This window comes from Trichechus manatus, unplaced genomic scaffold (genome assembly GCF_000243295.1).
Source record: "Trichechus manatus latirostris isolate Lorelei unplaced genomic scaffold, TriManLat1.0 scaffold00068, whole genome shotgun sequence".
NCBI lineage: Eukaryota > Metazoa > Chordata > Mammalia > Sirenia > Trichechidae > Trichechus > Trichechus manatus.
Genome location: NW_004444004.1, coordinates 1,722,120 through 1,741,598, shown reverse-complemented (window position 1 = coordinate 1,741,598; position 19,479 = coordinate 1,722,120). Strand labels below are relative to the sequence as shown.

Sequence of the window (19,479 nt, the reverse complement as noted above, 5' to 3'; positions counted from 1 at the left end):
GGAGCCAGGCACTCGAGTGAAAGGAGGGGGAGGTGGCGAGAGGCAAGTGAGAAATCAAAAGAAGTAGAAGAAAAAAGCAACACTAGCAGCCAACAAATGACACCCAGAGAGCCGCCCGCTTGGGTGTGTGGAATCCAAGCAGCCCGCGCTTCCCGGTCAAGAGACCGTGGGCGCGGGAAGCAGAGGAGGCCGAGCCAGGGAGAAGAGGGGTGGGGGGTGTGAAAGCACACACCGCAAATTACCAGTTGTTTTGTCTCCCGCTGAACTCTCCGTGAGGCTGCTTTCTTGTACCCCCATTTGCTGGTCTCCAGTAGGAGTCCAAGATGGTGGATCCGCGCTGCGTTATCTGGTAGGGGACCTCTGCATGAATCTCTCCTCGCTCTCCGTTCTCTGTCAGTTTTCTCACTCCATTTGGTGCTTGGCTGAGTTCTTTATCTCTTCATTTGATGTTTCAGGGTTTCAGGATTGTTGTATTCTCTGTTTGGCTTAGTTTTTCAGATCTTTGCTGTGGAGGAATGGCATGGTGCTTCTGCCTAGAGCGCCATTTTGTCCTCGAATGACCAGGTTGCTATGCTTTTGTCTCCTGTGCTTCACACACTCCTCCAAGCTAAGGGATGGAAGGAATTTTGGGATCAACTCCAAGTTCTGCAACTTCTATCCAGTGCAAAAAGATTCCTACCTGACACGTATCCACTCACAGGCAGCCCACAGTTTCCCCAGGCAAACCTGCCTGCTCTCTCTTTAGAGCAGAGACCTTTGGGACAATGGCATCCACCCCCTTAGTTTAATAGTTATCTAAACTGTGCTTCTTGAACATTTACACCCACTGCTCCTTGTTCTGGGGGGCACATAGAACAAATTCACTTACTTTTCAATTGGGTGGCACCTTCCAAATGTGAAGACAGCTGCCACAATCCTTTTCAGAGTTTCTTCGTTGGGCTGAATATCCCTAGATATAGCATCCTCAGTTCAAGGTAACTTCACCTACCTACTCACCCCTTCCCATGGAGGAACACATTCCCTATAATGTGGCCTGATCCTTCAGTATTTTTCTTGGTGTAGGTATCAAAGGAAAAGATGGTCCAGTCGGTGATGTAGGTTTCCCGGGAAATAAAGGTGAAGATGGAAAAGATGGAGTTTCTGGAGACACTGGCCATCCTGGCTCCCCAGGTACCATCCCACATGACACTTTATTCTGGAAAGGTTAGGTTTAGCTTCAAGCCATGCCCCATTCTGATCTTCTGCCTTGATTTTACTTTTAGGACTCCCCGGGATTGCAGGACTGAGAGGAGACCCAGGGCTTCCAGGTTCTCCTGGTCATCCAGGGGCAACTGGGCCCCTGGGACACCCTGGCCTAGTAGGACCTAAAGGTATATGTATTTGTGAGCAGGCAGTGGGGGAAAATATCCTTCCCTCGAAAAAGAACATCAACTACTTTATTTTTGGAGACACGAGCTAAGGATAAGCCACACCCCAGGGGAGTCATTGATTGGACCACATGAGGGATATTGGGAAAGAAAAGGAGGATGAAGATGGAAGGAGGGCAAGCATGAGTGGGAAGAGAAGAATATGGAATCCATGGAGAAAAGAGTTAACAGGAAGGTCATTGCTCCAAAATATGTAGCCTTTCCCTGCCTTAGAGACCAGGGAATGAATTTCTAGAACCAGTTTCTCAGAATTGGCAACTCAAGGTCTTGACATTGCCAGTCTGACTTCTTCTTACAGATATCTAATTAGCTATTACCCTACTTCTGATGCTGTATTAGTCTCTGATAAGTGTCCTGAGAAATCTAGGGTGGGAGTATAGTTTAGAAGTGGTCTGTTCTCCCTTAGGGTCCTAGGTAATGCCTCAGGAAGGACAATAATTTTAATTTTTTAAATTTTATTTTATTGTACTCTAAGTGGAAGTTTACAATTCAAGTTAGTTTCTCATGCAAAAATTTATACATACATTGTTATGTGACCCTAGTTGCTCTCCCTGTACTGTGACAGCACACTCTTCCTTTCCACCCTGGATTTCTTATGTCCATTGAACCAGCTCCTGACCCTTTCTGCCTTCTCATCTCACCTCCGGACAGGAGCTGCCCATTTAGTCTCATGGATCTACTTGAGCTAAGAAGCACACTCTTCACAAGTATCATTTTATGTCCCATAGTCCAGTCTAATCTTTGACTGAAGAGCTGGCCTCAGGAGTGGTTTCAGTTCTGGGTTGACAGAGAGTCTGGGGGCCATGCTCTCTGGGGTTCCTCCAGTCTCAGTCAGACCATTAAGTCTGTTCTTTTCACTAGAATTTGAGTTCTGTACTCCACTTTTCTCCTGCTCCAACAGGGACTCTGTGTTGTGTTCCCCATCAGGGCGGTCATTGGTGTAGCTGGGCACCATCTAGTTCTTCTGGTCTCAGGCTGTTGCATTCTGTGGTTTATGTGGCCCTTTCTGTCTCTTGGGCTAATGCTTTCCTTGTGACTTTGATGTTTTTCATTCTCCTTTACTTTAGGTGGGTTGGGACCAATTGATGCATCTAAGATGGCTGCTCACTAGCTTTTAAGACCCCAGACACCACTCACCAAAGTAGGATGCAGAACATTTTGTTAATAAACTTCGTTATGCCAATTGACCTAGATGTCTCTTGAAAGCATGAGGACCATGACTTTTAAAATGAGAATGTTGCGGTGCCCTTGGAGGTAGGTTGCTACCTCTTGCTGCCCCTTTATGACTCAGAGTTGCTGAAGCTATTTCTGATGTTCTCTCCCTCCAGGCTTCCCTGGACTTTCTGGTTTGCATGGATTAAATGGACTTCCAGGCACTAAGGGTGCCCATGGTACTCCAGGTAAGGATGATCCCCAAGGGTGAGGAGGAAGGCACTAGCTCTTCCAGAAGCCTGGCTAGCCATGAGTTCTCCACTGAAGTGAATCCCATATGCTTGGACCCATCGATCTCCATGCCAGCCCCCCAGCTAGGGGCCCCTTGATGTGGCAAGGAAGGAGGGTGGGGTTTGCCCTACCCAAATGAGCTCTTCTTCCTGTTACTTTAGTACTCAGCCTCTGGTGTCTCTCGGGCAGGCCTCACAGGCCTTTGGCAAGTGAGTTAGGCTTGAGGGCCTCACCCCCACTGAGTTCTGTCCCCCTCCCTCTGCATCTTCTCCTAGGACCTAGTATAACTGGTGTGCCTGGGCCTGCCGGCCTGCCTGGCCCCAAAGGAGAAAAAGGCTCTCCAGGAATTGGCATCGGAGCCCCAGGGAAATCGGGTGTGAAAGGACAAAAAGGTGGCCAAGGTAAGGGAGCTCAAGTCAGGTCTGTAGAAGCTGAGGGGGCCGTCACCCAGGTCATGTGGCTCACAGGATGTCTGCACATCTCTGGGAGTGTCAGAACCCAGTAAGACTGACTACCTGTTGCGAAAGACAGATAGACTGTGCCTACGGTTGTGAGGGGTGTCTGGGAGCAATTGAACAAGTCCCCTCTAGCCTCCAAATTCACTCCCACTCTTCCTTGTTAACCTGAGGGCTTCTCTTGTACTCTTGGCCAGAGCCTGGGCTTAATTGTCCTGAGGAACAGGGCTTGCCCGTTTAGTGAGAAGTTTGCCGGAATTTCCTCAGTGTCTAGTGTAGATGGCACCGGCCTGGACCCTGGGAAAACAGTGTGGCTGCTAGAAGGAACCCATGACTAAGAGGATAAATGTCTCCCCAGGACAGCCACACAGGACGCACTCCATTAGTATTTGTTGGATTTTCTGGAAAGCAGGGTCCACCCTAATCTCTGCCCCTGACTTACCACAATGCCTGAAGTCCCTTTCTGAGACTCCGTTGCCTACCGCTCAAATAATAGGAGTGAATTCTGATTATTTTTCTTTCCTTAGGAATGTTCTGAAGACCCATGTACATCCCACTCAGTGTAACGTAGGAAATGAATCCAGTGTAGCAGCATGGTCAAGAGGGTGGGCTCTGAAGTCAGACCAGCTGGGTTCAAATTCGTTTCGCCTCTGACTTACCTTATATTACCTTCAACAAGGAAGTTACTTACCCCTCTATCCCAAATGAACTCTTAGTTGTCCTTTTCTGTAAAATGGGCATAATAAGAGAACCGACCTCATAGGATTTATGAGGAATCAACGACGAATGAGATAATTTATATAAAAGCAGTAAGTGCACAGCCTGACGCATAATAGTTGCTCAAGAAGTATTGACTACTATATTATTACATGTTACCTGGAAAATCATATTTGTACAATGTTCTGTACCTCGTAGCTCTGGGCCCTGAGAGCCTACCATACTTTATTTGTTTATGTGCACGCTTGTATAACGTGCGTGTGTTTTCCAGGAACTGTATTCAAACATTAATTCATTTCCTACTGCATTTTGAATTGGTGTATCTGCTGTTCCCGTGTTTACTCTTTCCTTTGGTCTGGACCGACCTGTTCTTTTCTGAAAGCCAGCAGCTTCTCCAGAAGAAAGACTCGAAGCAGGGCCCAAGCCTGAAGGGGGGTTGTGTGGAACAGATAGAAAGACAGGGGCATTTCCTTTTCCATTTTCAAACCCTGACTGTGAATGTCTGGGCATTCAGTTATTCATTAGCTTTAGCTATCTGAGGTAATAAAATCACATTTACAAAGACAGTCATCACTACATGTCCAGATGGATAATGTCGGGAACATAATGTCGGACAACCACCACCAAAAAAGTTGCAGAGAAATACATTTGATATGATTCTAGTCAAATGTTCAAAAATAAGCAAAAACAAACAATATATTCCTTAGGGATACAAATATACATGGTCAAATTATGATGAAAAGGAAGGGAATGATTAAAAACAAAACTTCAGGTGTGGTTGCCTCTGAGTGGATCCCTGGGTGACACAAACAGGTTGCCCTTGGCTACTAACAGAAAGGTTGGTGGTTCAAATCCACCCAGCAGTGCTACAGAAGAAAGGCCTGGTGATGTACGTCTGTAAGATTACAGCCATTGAAAACCCTATGGACCTCAGTTCTACTCTGACACACACGGGGTTGCCATGAGTTGGTGTCGACTCCACAGCAATGGTTTTATTTTATTTATTTATGTGCCTCTGAGGGTGGGCTCTCTGAGGAGCATGTAGAGAAATTCAAAGATAACTGTTTCTTAAATTGGTGGTTGGGACATAGGTGTTCGTTGTATCTGGATTATTCCTTACATATGTTCTTTCCTCTCATTATCTAATTAAAACAATCTGTTTATAAATACAGCAAGTAGCATATCCTCCCCCATTTGAGCCTATCTCTGATTTGATAATGGAAGTCAGTGTAAAAAGTGGATTTACCCCCAAGAAAATGCCATCAAGCAATCCCTGTCCTTACAATACCTTTATCTAAATAACTTTAAATTATGCCATTAATTTTCACATTTTCACTATTGAGAGGGTGCATTTGTATATTTAGGGTTTTTTATGCTTTGACACTGGAACGAGTTGGAAAAATGCATCTTGCATTTGCATGTGCTCATTTAAAGTGTTTTATTTTGTGTGGGGGGGGGGCGGTAAATATATATGTAACAAAACATTTGCCGTTTCAACATTCTTCACATGAACAATTCAGTGGCCTCACTTGTATTCATCAGGTTATGCGTCAGTCACCATTATCCATTTCTATATTTTTTCATCACCCTTAACAGAAGCTCAGTGTATAGTGTTTTATTCTTAGTTAAAGAAAAACATGAGCTTTTTGCACTACTTAATGTTAGTAGTGTCTTTATTTCAGTGCAATTATAAAATCAACAAACAGGTAAGGGGAAGAGGAGGCTCCAAACACTGCCATGGGAATTTTTTATAATCTCTATGCTGCCCACACTTGCTCTACTCTAAGTGGTGTCTTGTTTATCAGTTTTGCATAATTTTTAGCTTCTCTATATATTATATATGGAGCCCTGGTGGCAGTGGTTAAGAGCGCAGCCGCTAACCAAGAGGTCAGCAGTTCGAATCCACCAGCTGTTCCTTGGAAGTCCTATGGGGCAGTTCTACCCTGTCTTATAGGGTCGCTATGAATTGGAATTGACTCATCGGCAACGGGTTTGGTTTTGGTTTTATATATTATATATACATACATATATAGCTATATTTTCGAGAGAAAAACATACAATATGTCTTTCTTTTCAGAGCTTAACCTTTATGAAAACGAAAACTTCTTCAAAGGTTCGCCAAGATATAACTGATGATGCTATAAATAGCATCCTGTGGATTCGCAACTAATTTTTCTTTCTTCGTTTTCTTTTCCTGACCTAAATAACTGGATAACGGGGGGCTCTTTTCTCCAAAATTATTTTTGTACACTTCTTCAGAAGTCAATTAATTAGATAATGAGCTATTTTTAAAACACCTGAGTTACCCAAGCTACTATCTTCTTTTACAAGGTTTCATGGATTTACTTTTTAGAACTAATATAAAATGAGAAGTTCAACATATTTTTGCATTTTCTTGCCACAAAAAAATAAAATTCAACAGTAATATTTTTGAACTTTGTCACAAACAAAAAAATGAGACTCTCAACCATCAGAACAGCTTATGTATCAATTTGAATCTGTTTCTCTTCATTTGAATATCTTCTAGAATGCATAAATAGGTTTTTTCCCATGCTTCATGGATAATATGAACTTCCACATTTGCATATATAGTTCGATGTATTCTGCCATCGAGATTATAATCTATGTACTTGACATGTGAATATTAAATAAATTTTCTGTAATCTGCTGAAATTTTTGGTTTTGAACATGTTACAATAGAAACCATCCCACAAACAGAAAAAAACACGTAAAGCAGTATTAAATTTGAGCAAACAAGTTTCTGTATCTACTTTAATGAATGACTGTTCTCTTTTGCCAAAAAAAGGGGGGATATAGAACAGAGAAATGTGTTTTATAGGTAACTTTCCTGGAAAGCATTCATTCAGCTCAGATCTTGAATTACCTATAAAAGATTGTTTTCCAGTTTGCCACTACCTCTAGAAGATGCCAGGAGACAAGGCCCTTGCTGGCCTCCATTTTGATTGGGATGATGTCCGTTCTGACTGGTAGGAGCCTGCACCCTACCACTATCTGTAACCTTCTTTGTGCAGCATCAGACATAACTGGCTAACATAAGAAATGTGTTTTGATGATGACAGTAGGTCTAAAAACACTTTGGGAAACTTAAATTCCAAGTGCTGTAGTCATGCCTTCTTTCCTTTCTGATTTGAGGGAAATTTGCTACAGCCTAAAATATTTCCACTGTCAATGACATTGGGGAGCTAAACCTTTCCCAGTTCTATCCGAATAAAAAGCAGCTCCTGCTAGGAGGAGCGGAGGTGTCTCTGAGCTCTTGTCATTTATGTGTCTTCCTTGCTGAGAAGGAAGGTGGGATGACGGGGACAAGAGCCCTCTGCTGGTGTTCACTGGTCTGGCTCCTACCTAATGGCTTCCATTTTCTCTGAGAGAGCCTGGCCCTCTCGCTCTTGGACACACAAAGCCCATCCAGCCCCTTTTACTTATTCTTTGCAGGTTTCCCAGGTCTCCAAGGCCCTGCTGGTCTCCCTGGTGCCCCAGGCATCTCCTTGCCCTCAGTCATAGTAGGACAGCCTGGCGACCCCGGGCGACCAGGCCTAGATGGAGAACGAGGTAAAGACAGAAAGCCCAAAAGAGGGATGGCCAAGACCTTTGGCTTGGAGTTTGGGGAGGCTCTGTATACAGTCCAGCTCAGTCCTTATTGCTGGACATGCATGGACCTGCTTGGCCTCGCATCACTCCCCCCAGCAGGGATGCAGGGGACTGCAACGGACTGCATTATGCTAAAAGGGTTTGGGAAGGTTGGGCGCTGGGATCCCACAGACAACATTCTCTGCCCTGGGAATGGGCTGTGGCTTCCAGTCAGTCCCGAGGCCTTCAGCAGTGGCCACTTCTGCTCACCTGCTCCTCATCCCTCCCTAATCTTATCCCTAGGCCGCCCAGGCTTTCCCGGGCCCCGGGGTCCCCCTGGGCCAGCCTCGGATCAAGGCGACTCCGGAAACCCTGGCGTCCCTGGAATTCCTGGCCCTCAAGGGCCCAAGGGAGACCAAGGAATCCCAGGTTTCTCTGGTCTCCCTGGAGAGCTAGGACTGAAAGGTATGGCTGCTTGGTTGGCTGCTGGGCCCTTCCCCACTCCATGGTCAGAGCTGGCCCCTTCCTGCAGCCCTGCGAAGAGAGACCAGCTGATAATGCTCTCCCCTACCTCACCTCTGCTTGCTGTCAGCGCGCTACCCACCCCCCCATGCCAGGCCCTGACTTGCTTCCCTTTGGACTTTGCTAGGCATGAGAGGTGAGCCTGGCGTCATGGGGACTCCAGGCAAGGTTGGGCCACCTGGAGACCCAGGACTTCCCGGGATGAAGGGGAAGGCAGGGCCAAGAGGTGAGTTGAGAGCATGTGCTAGGCTGGCCCTGAGCTCGAGGGAAGGGTGTGGGGTAAGATTCTTTCAGAAATCACTGGATGCCTGAAGCAGCCGAATCAAGCTCCTCTGGGGGTTGTGTTTGCACTCAGATCACCAGCCACCCATTTGCTCAATCCGGAAGTGAAGAGTCATCCTTTACCACTACCCCCTACACACATCCAATCCATTAGCAAGTACTGAGGGTTCTACCTCCTAAAAGTGCCTTGCAACCACTCACCTCTCTTCACCTCCAGCACTACCACCTAGGTCCAAGCCACTGTCATGTCTCATGTGAACCACTGCAATGGCCTGCTAACTTGTCTCCTTGTTTCCTGCATCCCCAACAATCATTTCTCCACACAGCAGCCAGAGAGATCTTATAAAAACAGAAATCACCCAATGGCTTCTGTGTCATAGGAAGAAACTACGGTCCACAAAGCCCTCTCTGATGCCTTCCTCTTAATCTTCATTGCCAGCCCTCTCCTTTTGGTGCTTACTGTGCTCCTGCCACAGGACCTTTGCACATGCTAATTCTACTTCCTGGAATGCCCCCTACTCTTCAAATGGCTAGCTCCTTCTAATGCTTTAAAGGTCTCAGCTTAAATGTCACCACTTGTGAGAGGGCACTGATCACCTTGTCTAAAGCAGGTTCCTACATCTCATACCTGCCTTGGCTCCCCTTCTCCCACTGTCACTACATTATCTATTTCCTTCGTAGCACTTCTCACAACTTGCAGTAAGAGTATGGTGTTTGTCAGATTATGCGTTTTCCATCTTTATCTCTAGACCATAATCTTCATAAAGGCCTGTCTTAGTCACTGCTCTGTTCCCAGGTCTACCAGGAGCCTGGTGCATAGTAGGCATTCAGTTGTTCAATGAATTAGAAAACAAGCTGGCATGTCTGGCTTCCATTAGTAAGCCAGCTGGCAGGGGTTGGAATCCTAGGCTGTGATGCCAACTGAACCTCTGGGATTGGACACATCCCCTCAGTCTCCTTGCCACTGCATTTTAACCAGTAAGTGAGCAAACCAACCGCCCCAGCCCTGAGCAAAGGTTCAGCCTGCCATATCTACAACAATTACTTTCTGACTGCCTACCACATATCAGGCTGGACTCAGAGGAGACAAGATGAATATGACCCACTCCCTGCCCTCAAGAAGCTACCAATCCACTCAGGAGATAGATGGGTAGAGAGGGCATGAGGTAAAGGGTGGTGAGAGCTCTCTTGGAGGTATCCTGTGGGGATTAACAGGAAGGGCAGAGAGCTTCTGGTTGCTAGGCAGAAAGGAAGGCACCCGGAGCCCCGCTGGTGGCCTCCTCCTCTGCCTCAGCCTGTCATTTTCATTTTCCCCACCTACCCACAGGCTTTTCTGGCCCCCAAGGTGTTCCTGGACAAACTCCAATCGCAGAAGCCATCCAGGCTCCTCCTGGACCTTTGGGTCTACCAGGCATCGATGGCATCCCTGGCCTTGCGGGGGACCCAGGGGCTCAAGGCCCTGTAGGCCCACAAGGTGAGGGGGATTCCAGAGGGGGGCTTCTTGGGAAGCTGAGATGGCTTTGGCTGAAGCAAGCAGCTTGGAACCCCAGCTTCAAGGGGGCACTTTCCACAAGCATTTCCTCTGTTCCTCCATGAAGCTCCCAAGCTTCTTGGCAGGAGGAGAAGGACCAGCAGGGCCAGCAGGGCAGTGGTTGCACCTGGCTGCAGAGAATGTGCAGGCAGGGCATGGGAGCTACTCCTGACAGCTTGTCCCTCTGTCTCTCTCTAAGTGTTGCTGAGCAGATGGAGAGAGTGAGTGGTGGATAAAGAGCAACACAAGGCAGTAGAGAAAGCCCTGGGCTGTGAAACAGGAGAGCTGGCTTCTCATCCTAGCTTTGCAGTAACTGGAGTACGTTAGTTATCTGTCTGCGCCCCTGTGTCCTCATTCCCGATACGGGACGGTATCAATTGCCCCGCGTACTTCGCAGGGTTGCTTGGCGGATGAGAGGATGGGAGGAGAAAATGGTGTGAAGGGGCTCAGAGTGCTGCCCCAGCAGCAGAGATGCTTAGGTCTTGAACTAAGGCCTAGTCCAGGCTGGCTTCAGCCTGCCGCTCAGTTTGCGCACCAATTTTGACAGCCAGTTTGCCCTCTCCTGGTGAGTCGTGGACATGACACACGAGGCCCCTTTCTCTGGAGTGGACTCTTCAGGATTCTTCACATTGAGTATGCTCTGTGCACCTTCTCTCCTTGCAGGTTCCAAAGGTTTACCTGGCATCTCTGGCAAAGATGGCCCCAGCGGGCTCCCAGGCCCTCCTGGGGTTCTTGGCGATCCTGGTGTCCCTGGACTGCAAGGCCCTCCAGGATTTGAAGGTCTGGCGATGTCAGCGCCAGGGGGCAGAGGGCTTCTGTGAGGACTTGAGGCTTGAGGAGTCAAAAACTCAAATCTGAGAATTAGTAAACCTAGTGGCAGAGCTGGACACTAGCCTCCAATGCCATCGAGTCGATTCTGACTCATAGCGACCCTATACTGGGCTCTAACCCATTCACCTCTGAGCCTCTGAAAGGATGCCCTACATTCTGGAAGGCAAAGGACTTCTCCAAATCCTTTTCTGGGTTCTCTTCCAGCTCTTAAGAGTTATGACTCTATATTATAGCATGGCCCCTTGCCCTTCACCTCCCTCTTTCTACCCAGGGATTCTGACATGGATGGGAGGGGGTGGTTTAAGGAATAATAAAATTTGAGGTAAGGTATGGCTGTTCATACCTCTGCTACTTAGCTCCCATTTTACATCTAGGATGGCAAAATCAATTGTCCTGAGTAGAGAACGGTTCTGAGGCTTGGTGGGAAAGTGTTGTGACTGATTAGCCATGTCTGCCATGGGCGCGAGAGGAGGGCGTGATTTTGCCACTGTTAATCTTAACATGCTCGGCTGCTAACCAGAAGTTTGGAGTTCAAGTCTGCCCAGAGGTGCCTCAGAAAAAAGTCCAGGCGATGTACTCCTGAAAAAATCGGCCATTGAAAACCCTATGGAGCACAGTTCTACTCTGACACACATAGGGTCACTGTGAATCAGAGTTAACTCAGTGGCAGCTGGTTTTGGGTTTTAATCTTAACTCTGCTTTTTCCTCTGGTTCAGTTTTCAGGCAGTTAGTTTTCCCCTAGGAGCCCTGGTGGCGCAATTGTTAAGCACTTGGCCGCGAACCGAAAGGTTGGCAATTCAAACCCACCCAGTAGCTCTGCAGAAGAAAAACCTGGTGATCTGCACCCGTAAAGATTACAGACTAGAAAACCCCATGGGGTAGTTCTGCTCTGTCACATGGGGCTGCTATGAGTCAAAAATCGACTCAATGGCACCCAACAAAAACAACCCATTTTCCTCTAAGAGGGCCTACCGGACTGGGTCTGAGAAGTAGCTCACTCTGCCCCTCATCTCCACTCCAAGGCCAGGTGGCTGTGGGAGGAAAGCAGGATAGCATACTTGTTAAAAGGGACTCTGCAGCCGGATACATCTGAGTTGGAGTCCCAGTTCTGCCACTTATTAGCAATGTGACCTCTGAGCCTCAGTCTTCTCATCTACACATTGGGGTAGTAATAGTACCATCTCAGGTTTGTCATGAGGATTGAGTGAGATCATGCATGTACAGAATATGTCTTGCACAATACTTGACACAAAGTGAGTGATATTATGAGTAGCACCAGGCTCACCCCTTTTATGCTCTCTCCCTCTCAGGAGCTCCAGGGAAGCAGGGCCCCTTGGGGAGGCCTGGAATGCCTGGCCAGAGCGTGAACGTGGGCTACACCTTGGTGAAGCACAGCCAGTCGGAGCAGGTGCCCCTGTGCCCTGTCGGGATGAGCCAGCTGTGGGTGGGTTACAGCTTGCTGTTTGTGGAGGGGCAGGAGAAAGCCCACAACCAGGACCTGGGTAGGTACTGGCTCTGGCAGCCAGCCCTGGTCATCTGTCCCCACAGAGACCAAGAGTCAACCTCCTCTCCCCTCCTACCCCTTGATGGGCCCACTGTTGTGTAGTGAGTGGGTTACGAGCCCCAGCTCTGGAGTCAAGCAGATCTGAGTTCAAACCCTGGCTCTACCACTTACTGGCTGTGTACCCTGGGCAAGTTATTCAGCCTCTCTAAGCTTCAGCTTCCTCCGAGAGGGAACAAGGCTAATCCTAGTACCTATCTCATAGGGTGGTGTAAGAATAAAATGAATCACCGAATGTAACATGCTTAGAATAATGTTTGGTGCCTATCAAACATCCATTAAATGTTAGCAATTATTAGTAGTAATAATAGGAGCTGCAGGGCAATGATGATTACCCAAGAATTAATTGTATTGTCTATAGGTGTGCTGACTCGTAGACGCCGTCTATTAAATGCAGGTTTTACAAAGCAGGTTAATTAGGAAGGCATTCTTCAGTTTATTAATAAGATTCTTTTCATTTAAAATAGGATTTGATCAACCGACTTCAGCATGCCTAGAGTGTTACAGGATTGTAAGGAGAGGAGGACCCTGGTCTGGTAGATGCAGTTGAATAACCACCATCTAGTCCAGTCCTAGTGGCCCTGAGATAATTCCAGCCCTGCCCCTCAACCAGATCTTACCTGCCCCTCCCACCTTCTCTCCTTGCCAGGGTTTGCTGGCTCCTGCCTGCCCCGCTTCAGCACCATGCCCTTCATCTACTGCAACATCAATGAAGTGTGCCACTATGCCAGGCGAAATGATAAATCCTACTGGCTCTCCACCACTGCCCCTATCCCTATGATGCCTGTCGGCCAGACTCAGATTCCCCAGTACATCAGCCGCTGCTCTGTGTGTGAGGCGCCCTCACAAGCCATCGCTGTGCACAGCCAGGATGTCACCATCCCACAGTGCCCCCTAGGCTGGCGCAGCCTCTGGATCGGATATTCCTTCCTCATGGTAAGACCAGCACTGCTTCTCCCTCAGTGGAGAGTCAGAGGGCAGGGAGCTCTGGGAGGTTCTGTCGGACTGGTTCCTAGGCTCAAGGGACATAGTAGTCATAATATGACCTGCAGGGAGTTTCAAAGGAAGGAAGGTGCTTGGCCTGGGCTTGGCTAAAGACCAGAAAGCCCAATTCTGCATCAATGGCGGGTAATTGTGGGTATGGGTGCAGTTTGCACCCAGTGGTTCAGGGTAAGAATATCTGTGAATCACAGCCAAAGACCCTAACATCTCCATGCTTGCTGCAACCAAGGGAAGGTAGAAGCACAGAAAGATCTGGTTGGGTAGTGAGGGAGAGGCTGTCCCCGCTCAGGGCCTCAGGCACTCTCTCTGGTCAGACTGGGCATGGCATGCCCCTCCATTCTACCCACCACTTAGGCCCCTCTGGCCACTGCCATCTCCTCCCTAGAGGCTCAGTATGTCCATGTCCTTGCTGGAATTTTTGCTGCCTTTCCATCTTAGTGGGAAGGCAGTGGCCAGGAGTGCCGTGTGTCTTACTAATAAAGAGCTTAGAACATCTGTTAAGTCCAAGGAGGCAGCAGGCCCCTGTAATGAGTTTGCAGGAATTTGGAGCTGACTAAGGAAAAAGATATGACCACGCTATTGGGGCCAAGACATTGGCAGCCACACACAGGGGGACGTCCCCCACAGCAGGAGGTCTGCCAAAGGCAGGGGGCACAGGGAGCCACCAGAAGGGGAAGAGAGCATGACAAACCTTGGGGAAGAGGAGAAGGGGGGAAGCTTAGGTGTCCCTAGGCAAGGTCCCCCTGCAGCAAGGTGGGGAGTCCGTGGGTTCAGAGAACTCTGAAGGCAGCAGCACCTTAGGGTCCTTATAACTATAGGGTTTTATCTTATCTAGGGCTAGCAGATGTTGGGTGCAGTCTCATGGGATATGTCAAACAGGCAGGCTCTAAGTGGCTAAAAATCTACTTATTTGGGCTATTTTTAAAACAACTGAATGTGTACACACATTTGAGTTTGGCACCGGCAGGCTTTTTCGGGCTAACAGGCTTCAGCTTGCTACAAAGTAAATAACTTTGGGCCAATATACAGAGGCCATTTTTGACTTATTTATATAACAGTCCCTCACACGCTATCCAGTGACTATCTGGGGGCATTTCATCAGAAGAAGGTCAGGTTTACAGCCAGAACAACTCCCAGGGAAAACCAGTGTGGTACCCTGTCTTCGTCTGGGTTCTCTAGAGGAGCAAAACCAGTGAAGTGTATATAGATACATGGAGGGAGAAATTTACTTCAAGGAAATGGCTCATGCCATTGTGAGGAAATGGCTCACATAATTGTGGCGGCTGGCAAGTTCCAAATCTGTGGGTCAGACGACAGGCTGGAGACCTCTGCTGGCTCATGTTGTTGCAGGGGCTGATGAACCCAAAATCTGCAGGTCAGGTGACAGGCTGGAGGCCTCTGCTGGTTTATGTCCCAAGAACCGGAGATCAGACAACGAGAAGATTGCAGGGTCAAGAGAGAGAGTGAGCTTTGCCAGAACATCCTTTATATACTGGATGCAGGCCCCACCCCCAAGGAAACTCCCCTTCCAACTGATTGGCTGTTCACATCAGATTACAAACTGGAGGATGACTACATAGTGTCTGCCAAACCACTGAGAATCATAGCCTAGCTGAGTTGACATATAACATTAACCATCACACACACCCTGAAGTATGCTGCCTCTTCTGAGCTGCTTTGCTGAATCCAAGGATCACGACCCTGAACCCTCAGGGCAAAATTTCTGACCAAGCATACAAGGCCAGGAGTATAATGGTGAGGGAGTGTATTTGAACAGTTACCAAAGCTTCAGGCTTCCTCACATTAGTGAACCTATCTGGGGTGTGCTAGTTACTGTGGCTGCCGTAACAAAGTATTACAAACTGGGTGTCTTAAAACAACAGAGTTTATTCTCTCATAGTTCTGGAGTCTAGAAGTCCGGTCAGCAGGACCATGCTCCCTCTGAAGGCTCTCGGGGATACTCCTTCTCATTGTCTTGTCCAGTTTCTGGTGGCTGCTGGCAGTCCTTGGCTTGTAGATTCATCGCTTCAGTCACTGCCTCCATTGTCACATGGCATTCTTCCCTCTGTGTCTGTGTCCAAATTTCCATCTTTTTATGAGAACACCTGTTATTGGATGAGGGCCCACCCTAATCTTAAGATGACCTCATCTTAACTTGATTACATCTGCAAACACCCTGTTTCCAAATAAGGTCACACTCAGGTACTGGGGGTTAGGACTTGAACATATCTTTCGGGAAGACGCAGTTCAACCCACAACACAGAGTAAGGTACTTCCTTGTTTTGCCCTGTGTTTGTGAATTGGGCAGTTTATCCCAATATAATACATAATCACCTCTCCTACCATTCTTTCCTGTTTACCACCAAGACCAGGAAATAAGGAGCAAAAGCCTGTATGCTTCCACAAGAAGCTATGTGCTAAATCTCGTGTACTTTGCTCATGGGAGACCTCTTAAGCCCTTGTTCAGAACCTCTTTACTCTTAGTTTACACATAATTCTAAAGTACTAGAATATCTCCTTTTTGTGAAAATGTGAAAGTGTGGGAAGCTGGACTGTTTAGTAAGGCATCTTGAAGCAATGAGACATGCCTGCTAAAATGGAGAAAACTAATGCAAGTAGGTCTAAGAACTCTGTAAGCTGTGGCCTTTGGTATGGGGCGCTTGCATAATCACCTGACACAAAAACTGACTTTCATGACAACCCTGACTCATCTTGCAAAGTTCAAAATACACTGTGTCTGGAGTTTAATGAGGCAGGGAAATGTGTTGTTCATTTTAGGAAGTTTACTATCTGAGGATCAAAATGAGGAAAGCTTGGATGCTTCAGTTATCAGGAAAAGTCACTTATATGGTGTCTTAGCCATCTAGTGCTGCTACAACAGAAATACCACAAGTGGATGGCTTCAACAAAAAGAAGTTTATTTTCTCACAGTATAGTAGGCTAAAAGTCCGAATTCAGGGTGTCAGCTCCGGGGGAAGTCTTTCTCTCTCTGTCGGCCTTCTCATCAATGTTTCCCCGGAATAGGAGCTTCTCCGCACAGGGACCCCGGGTCCAAAGGACACGCTCTGCTCCTGGCACTGCTTTCTTGATGGTATGCGGTCCCCCTGTCTCTCTGCTCACTTCTCTCTTTTATATCTCAAGAGATTGCCTCAGGACACAATCCAGTCTTGTAGACTGAGTCCTGCCTCACTAACACAACTGCCGCCCATCCTCCCTCATTAACATCATAGAGGCAGGATTTACAACATATAGGAAAATCACACAATACCGGGAATCATGGCCCAGCCAAAGTGATACACACATTTTTGGGGGGACATAATTCAATCCGTGACATATGGAGACTCTCACTCTGACAGAGTTCTGCAGAGTAAAGTTGCCCTGCGTGTCCAAATTGGGCATTGGCCATTTGCTGACCTGGGTTAAGCCTCTTCCCCACCTCTGAGGTCCAGATAATGATCCAGCTAAGGTGAAGGGAGTGTGGTAGGGGTGTGGAGAGACGGGGCTGCTGTCTATGGGTAGAGTGACTGGAGACTCTAGGCTCAGGATTGGCACTGATGGGAAAATCCTGACATCTCATGCTGAAGGAGCCCCCTGAAGCTAGGCCCGCCAACACTTTTAGGTCAAATACAATGAGGCCGCTTTTACTCAGCAGGTAACAAACCCTATGTTGTTGTTAGGTGCCGTCGAGTCGATTCCGACTCATAGCGACCCTATAGGGCAGAGGAGAACTGCCGCACAGGGTTTCCAAGAAGCACCTGGTGAATTTGAACTGCCAAACTTTTGATTAGCAGCTGATCTCTTAACCACTGTGCCACCAGGGTTCCAATAAACACTATATGTCACCCTAAAAGATGTGGTACAGGTTGAAGATATAAGTAGTTCTAATAAGGGTAACTTCAGAGTAAGAGCTATTGCTAGGTGTGCTGGTGGGGGGAGGATTTCACCAGTTTATGGTTTCACCAGTTTGTGAAGTATTGCATGTCCTTTCCCCTTGTTAGAGTACAATGCACATTAGACAATGAGCTCTGAGAAGAATTGCAAGTTCAGAAACTTACTGAATTTTCCCAGATTTATTTGTTCATGGAAAAGAAATTGGCACCTAACACACCTCCAAATGCAGCAGTTTGGGAAACACTGGTTTAGATGTAGCCATTGCCCGTGCATAATGGGTTAGGAGGGCACTAGGGAGCTTGGGGCGGGGGGAGGTCCCTGGGTGGTGTAAACAGTTAACGCGCTCAGCTGCTAACTGAAAGGCTGGAGGTTCAAGTCCACCCAGAGGCACCTTGGAAAAAAGGCCTGGCAATCTACTTCTGAAAAATCAGCCATTGAAAACCCTATGGAGCACAGTTCTACTCTTACACATATGGGGTCACCATGAGTTGGAGTCAGCTCAGTGGCAACTAGTTAGGGAGCTTAGAGGGGGCCCTCTTGGCTCCAAAGGCTGCTCTGAGGGAGGATGAGAAGCCCCTCCCCTAAAATACAGCTTTTGGTATGCTGGCTAGACACTGGAGATGAACCACGGAACCAGTGCTTACAGACGGAAGCACACATTCTCCTGTAGCAGCCAAGTGTCCCATCATCTCCCCATGCCAGCCTCTGGCAGGCACAGCTCAAACACCACCCTCCTCTCTGTTTCAGCACACTGCCGCTGGGGCCGAGGGTGGAGGCCAGGCCCTGGTCTCACCTGGCTCCTGCCTAGAGGACTTTCGGGCCACTCCTTTCATCGAGTGCAGTGGTGCCCGGGGCACTTGTCACTACTTTGCCAACAAGTACAGCTTCTGGCTGACGACAGTGGAGGAGAGACAGCAGTTTGGGGAGGAACCTGTGTCTGAAACGCTGAAAGCCGGACAGCTCCATACTCGGGTCAGCCGCTGCCAGGTGTGTTTGAAAAGTCTGTAAGGCGGCACCTGTCACTCTGCCCCTTGCCCTCCCCTCCTCCTCACAGCGGTCACCGCACAGACCTGAATGGTCTGAAGAAGGAAGACCCTTTTGCCCATCTGTCAAGTTTTACTCTGGAGTCTCAAATGGGCTGGACTGTTGGACCCTGGTCACCCCAACCCTCGGGCCCAATACCTGAGGCCACCCCACTGAGATCTGCTGTCCCATTTCATTCAGCCTGGTGCTACAGTTGATTTGGATGTTTGCATGACTGTTCATGGCTACCTCAGAAAGACTTGTTGGGACACCACTTTCTTAGACTGCTAGCTTTCCTCACTGTCTTGATCAGAAAGTTCTTCATAATAGCTAGTAAGCCATGTCTTCATGTCCAGGGGTCACCACACATTATTTGACTTAAACCAGAACCCAATGTTTCCACATTAAAAAAATAATTATCTGGCTGAACACTCATGCATGGCTCAAGTCTGCATAGGCCAAGCCCTAACCATTCAAGGAGGCCCGCTGTGTCTAGGCAGGCAACAGAACTAGAATGAGGTGCCCACCAGTAGCCTGGGGTGAGCTGTGACTCCTTCCAGAGTGAGAGTCCCCATATTGCTCAGGGAAGCTTGAAGGCCAGCAGCCAAGTGGCGCTCATTAACTTCAGATGGTCCTAGACAAATCACTTCCTCCTTGTTGGCTCTCTCCCCAGCCAGAGACAGAGAGGGCAGAAGATGCAACAAATGTGGCCAAGCCCATTAAATGAAATGAGAACCACAGTCCTTTTTCCTGGGCTGAGGGTAGAGGGGTGGATGGGTAAGGAGGTATGAATTTTGCTTTTGACTCCAAGAACAAAAAGGTAAATCCCTTGTCCCAATTTCTCAGAAGTTCCTATTTATTCCAAATGCCATCCAGATGCGTGCATTTTAGCAAATTGAAGCTGCAGTGTGTTGGTTCCTTTGCATTTTGAGGCCGTTAGAGACTTTCCATTAAAATGTTCATCCAATTGTTCTTTCACAGGTAGCCTGTTAAACCATTTTAATACATTTTTTTAAAACCTCATAAAAATCTAGCCCGCTCCTCTCTTTAGCAGCTAGCAGACCTAAAGCAAGCCTGGGTTGGCTGTAAAGTGTACTGTATTATGTTTGGGGGGATTTAACCATTTTCTTTAATTACCAGTTTCCCAGAAGACTTAGCTAAGTTGACATGAGGCAGCTCCTTCCAGGTGATTCTATTGCCTTAAGT

General features: G+C 47.7%; 1 protein-coding gene across 1 annotated transcript in view; it reads left to right on the top strand.

The window, feature by feature from the left end:
- The window catches only part of COL4A6 (collagen type IV alpha 6 chain), a 376,063-nt gene extending 357,729 nt beyond the window's left edge, over positions 1 to 18,334 (top strand). The window contains exons 36-47 of the mRNA XM_012556521.1: positions 1,063 to 1,170; positions 1,263 to 1,370; positions 2,756 to 2,827; positions 3,146 to 3,271; positions 7,496 to 7,612; positions 7,934 to 8,095; positions 8,280 to 8,378; positions 9,762 to 9,908; positions 10,629 to 10,745; positions 12,107 to 12,298; positions 13,007 to 13,293; positions 17,998 to 18,334. Coding sequence (XP_012411975.1) covers positions 1,063 to 1,170; positions 1,263 to 1,370; positions 2,756 to 2,827; positions 3,146 to 3,271; positions 7,496 to 7,612; positions 7,934 to 8,095; positions 8,280 to 8,378; positions 9,762 to 9,908; positions 10,629 to 10,745; positions 12,107 to 12,298; positions 13,007 to 13,293; positions 17,998 to 18,258 — 1,796 coding nt within the window. The 3' untranslated portion in view covers positions 18,259 to 18,334. The remainder of the gene's footprint in view (positions 1 to 1,062; positions 1,171 to 1,262; positions 1,371 to 2,755; positions 2,828 to 3,145; positions 3,272 to 7,495; positions 7,613 to 7,933; positions 8,096 to 8,279; positions 8,379 to 9,761; positions 9,909 to 10,628; positions 10,746 to 12,106; positions 12,299 to 13,006; positions 13,294 to 17,997) is intronic.
- Positions 18,335 to 19,479: the final 1,145 nt, after the last annotated feature.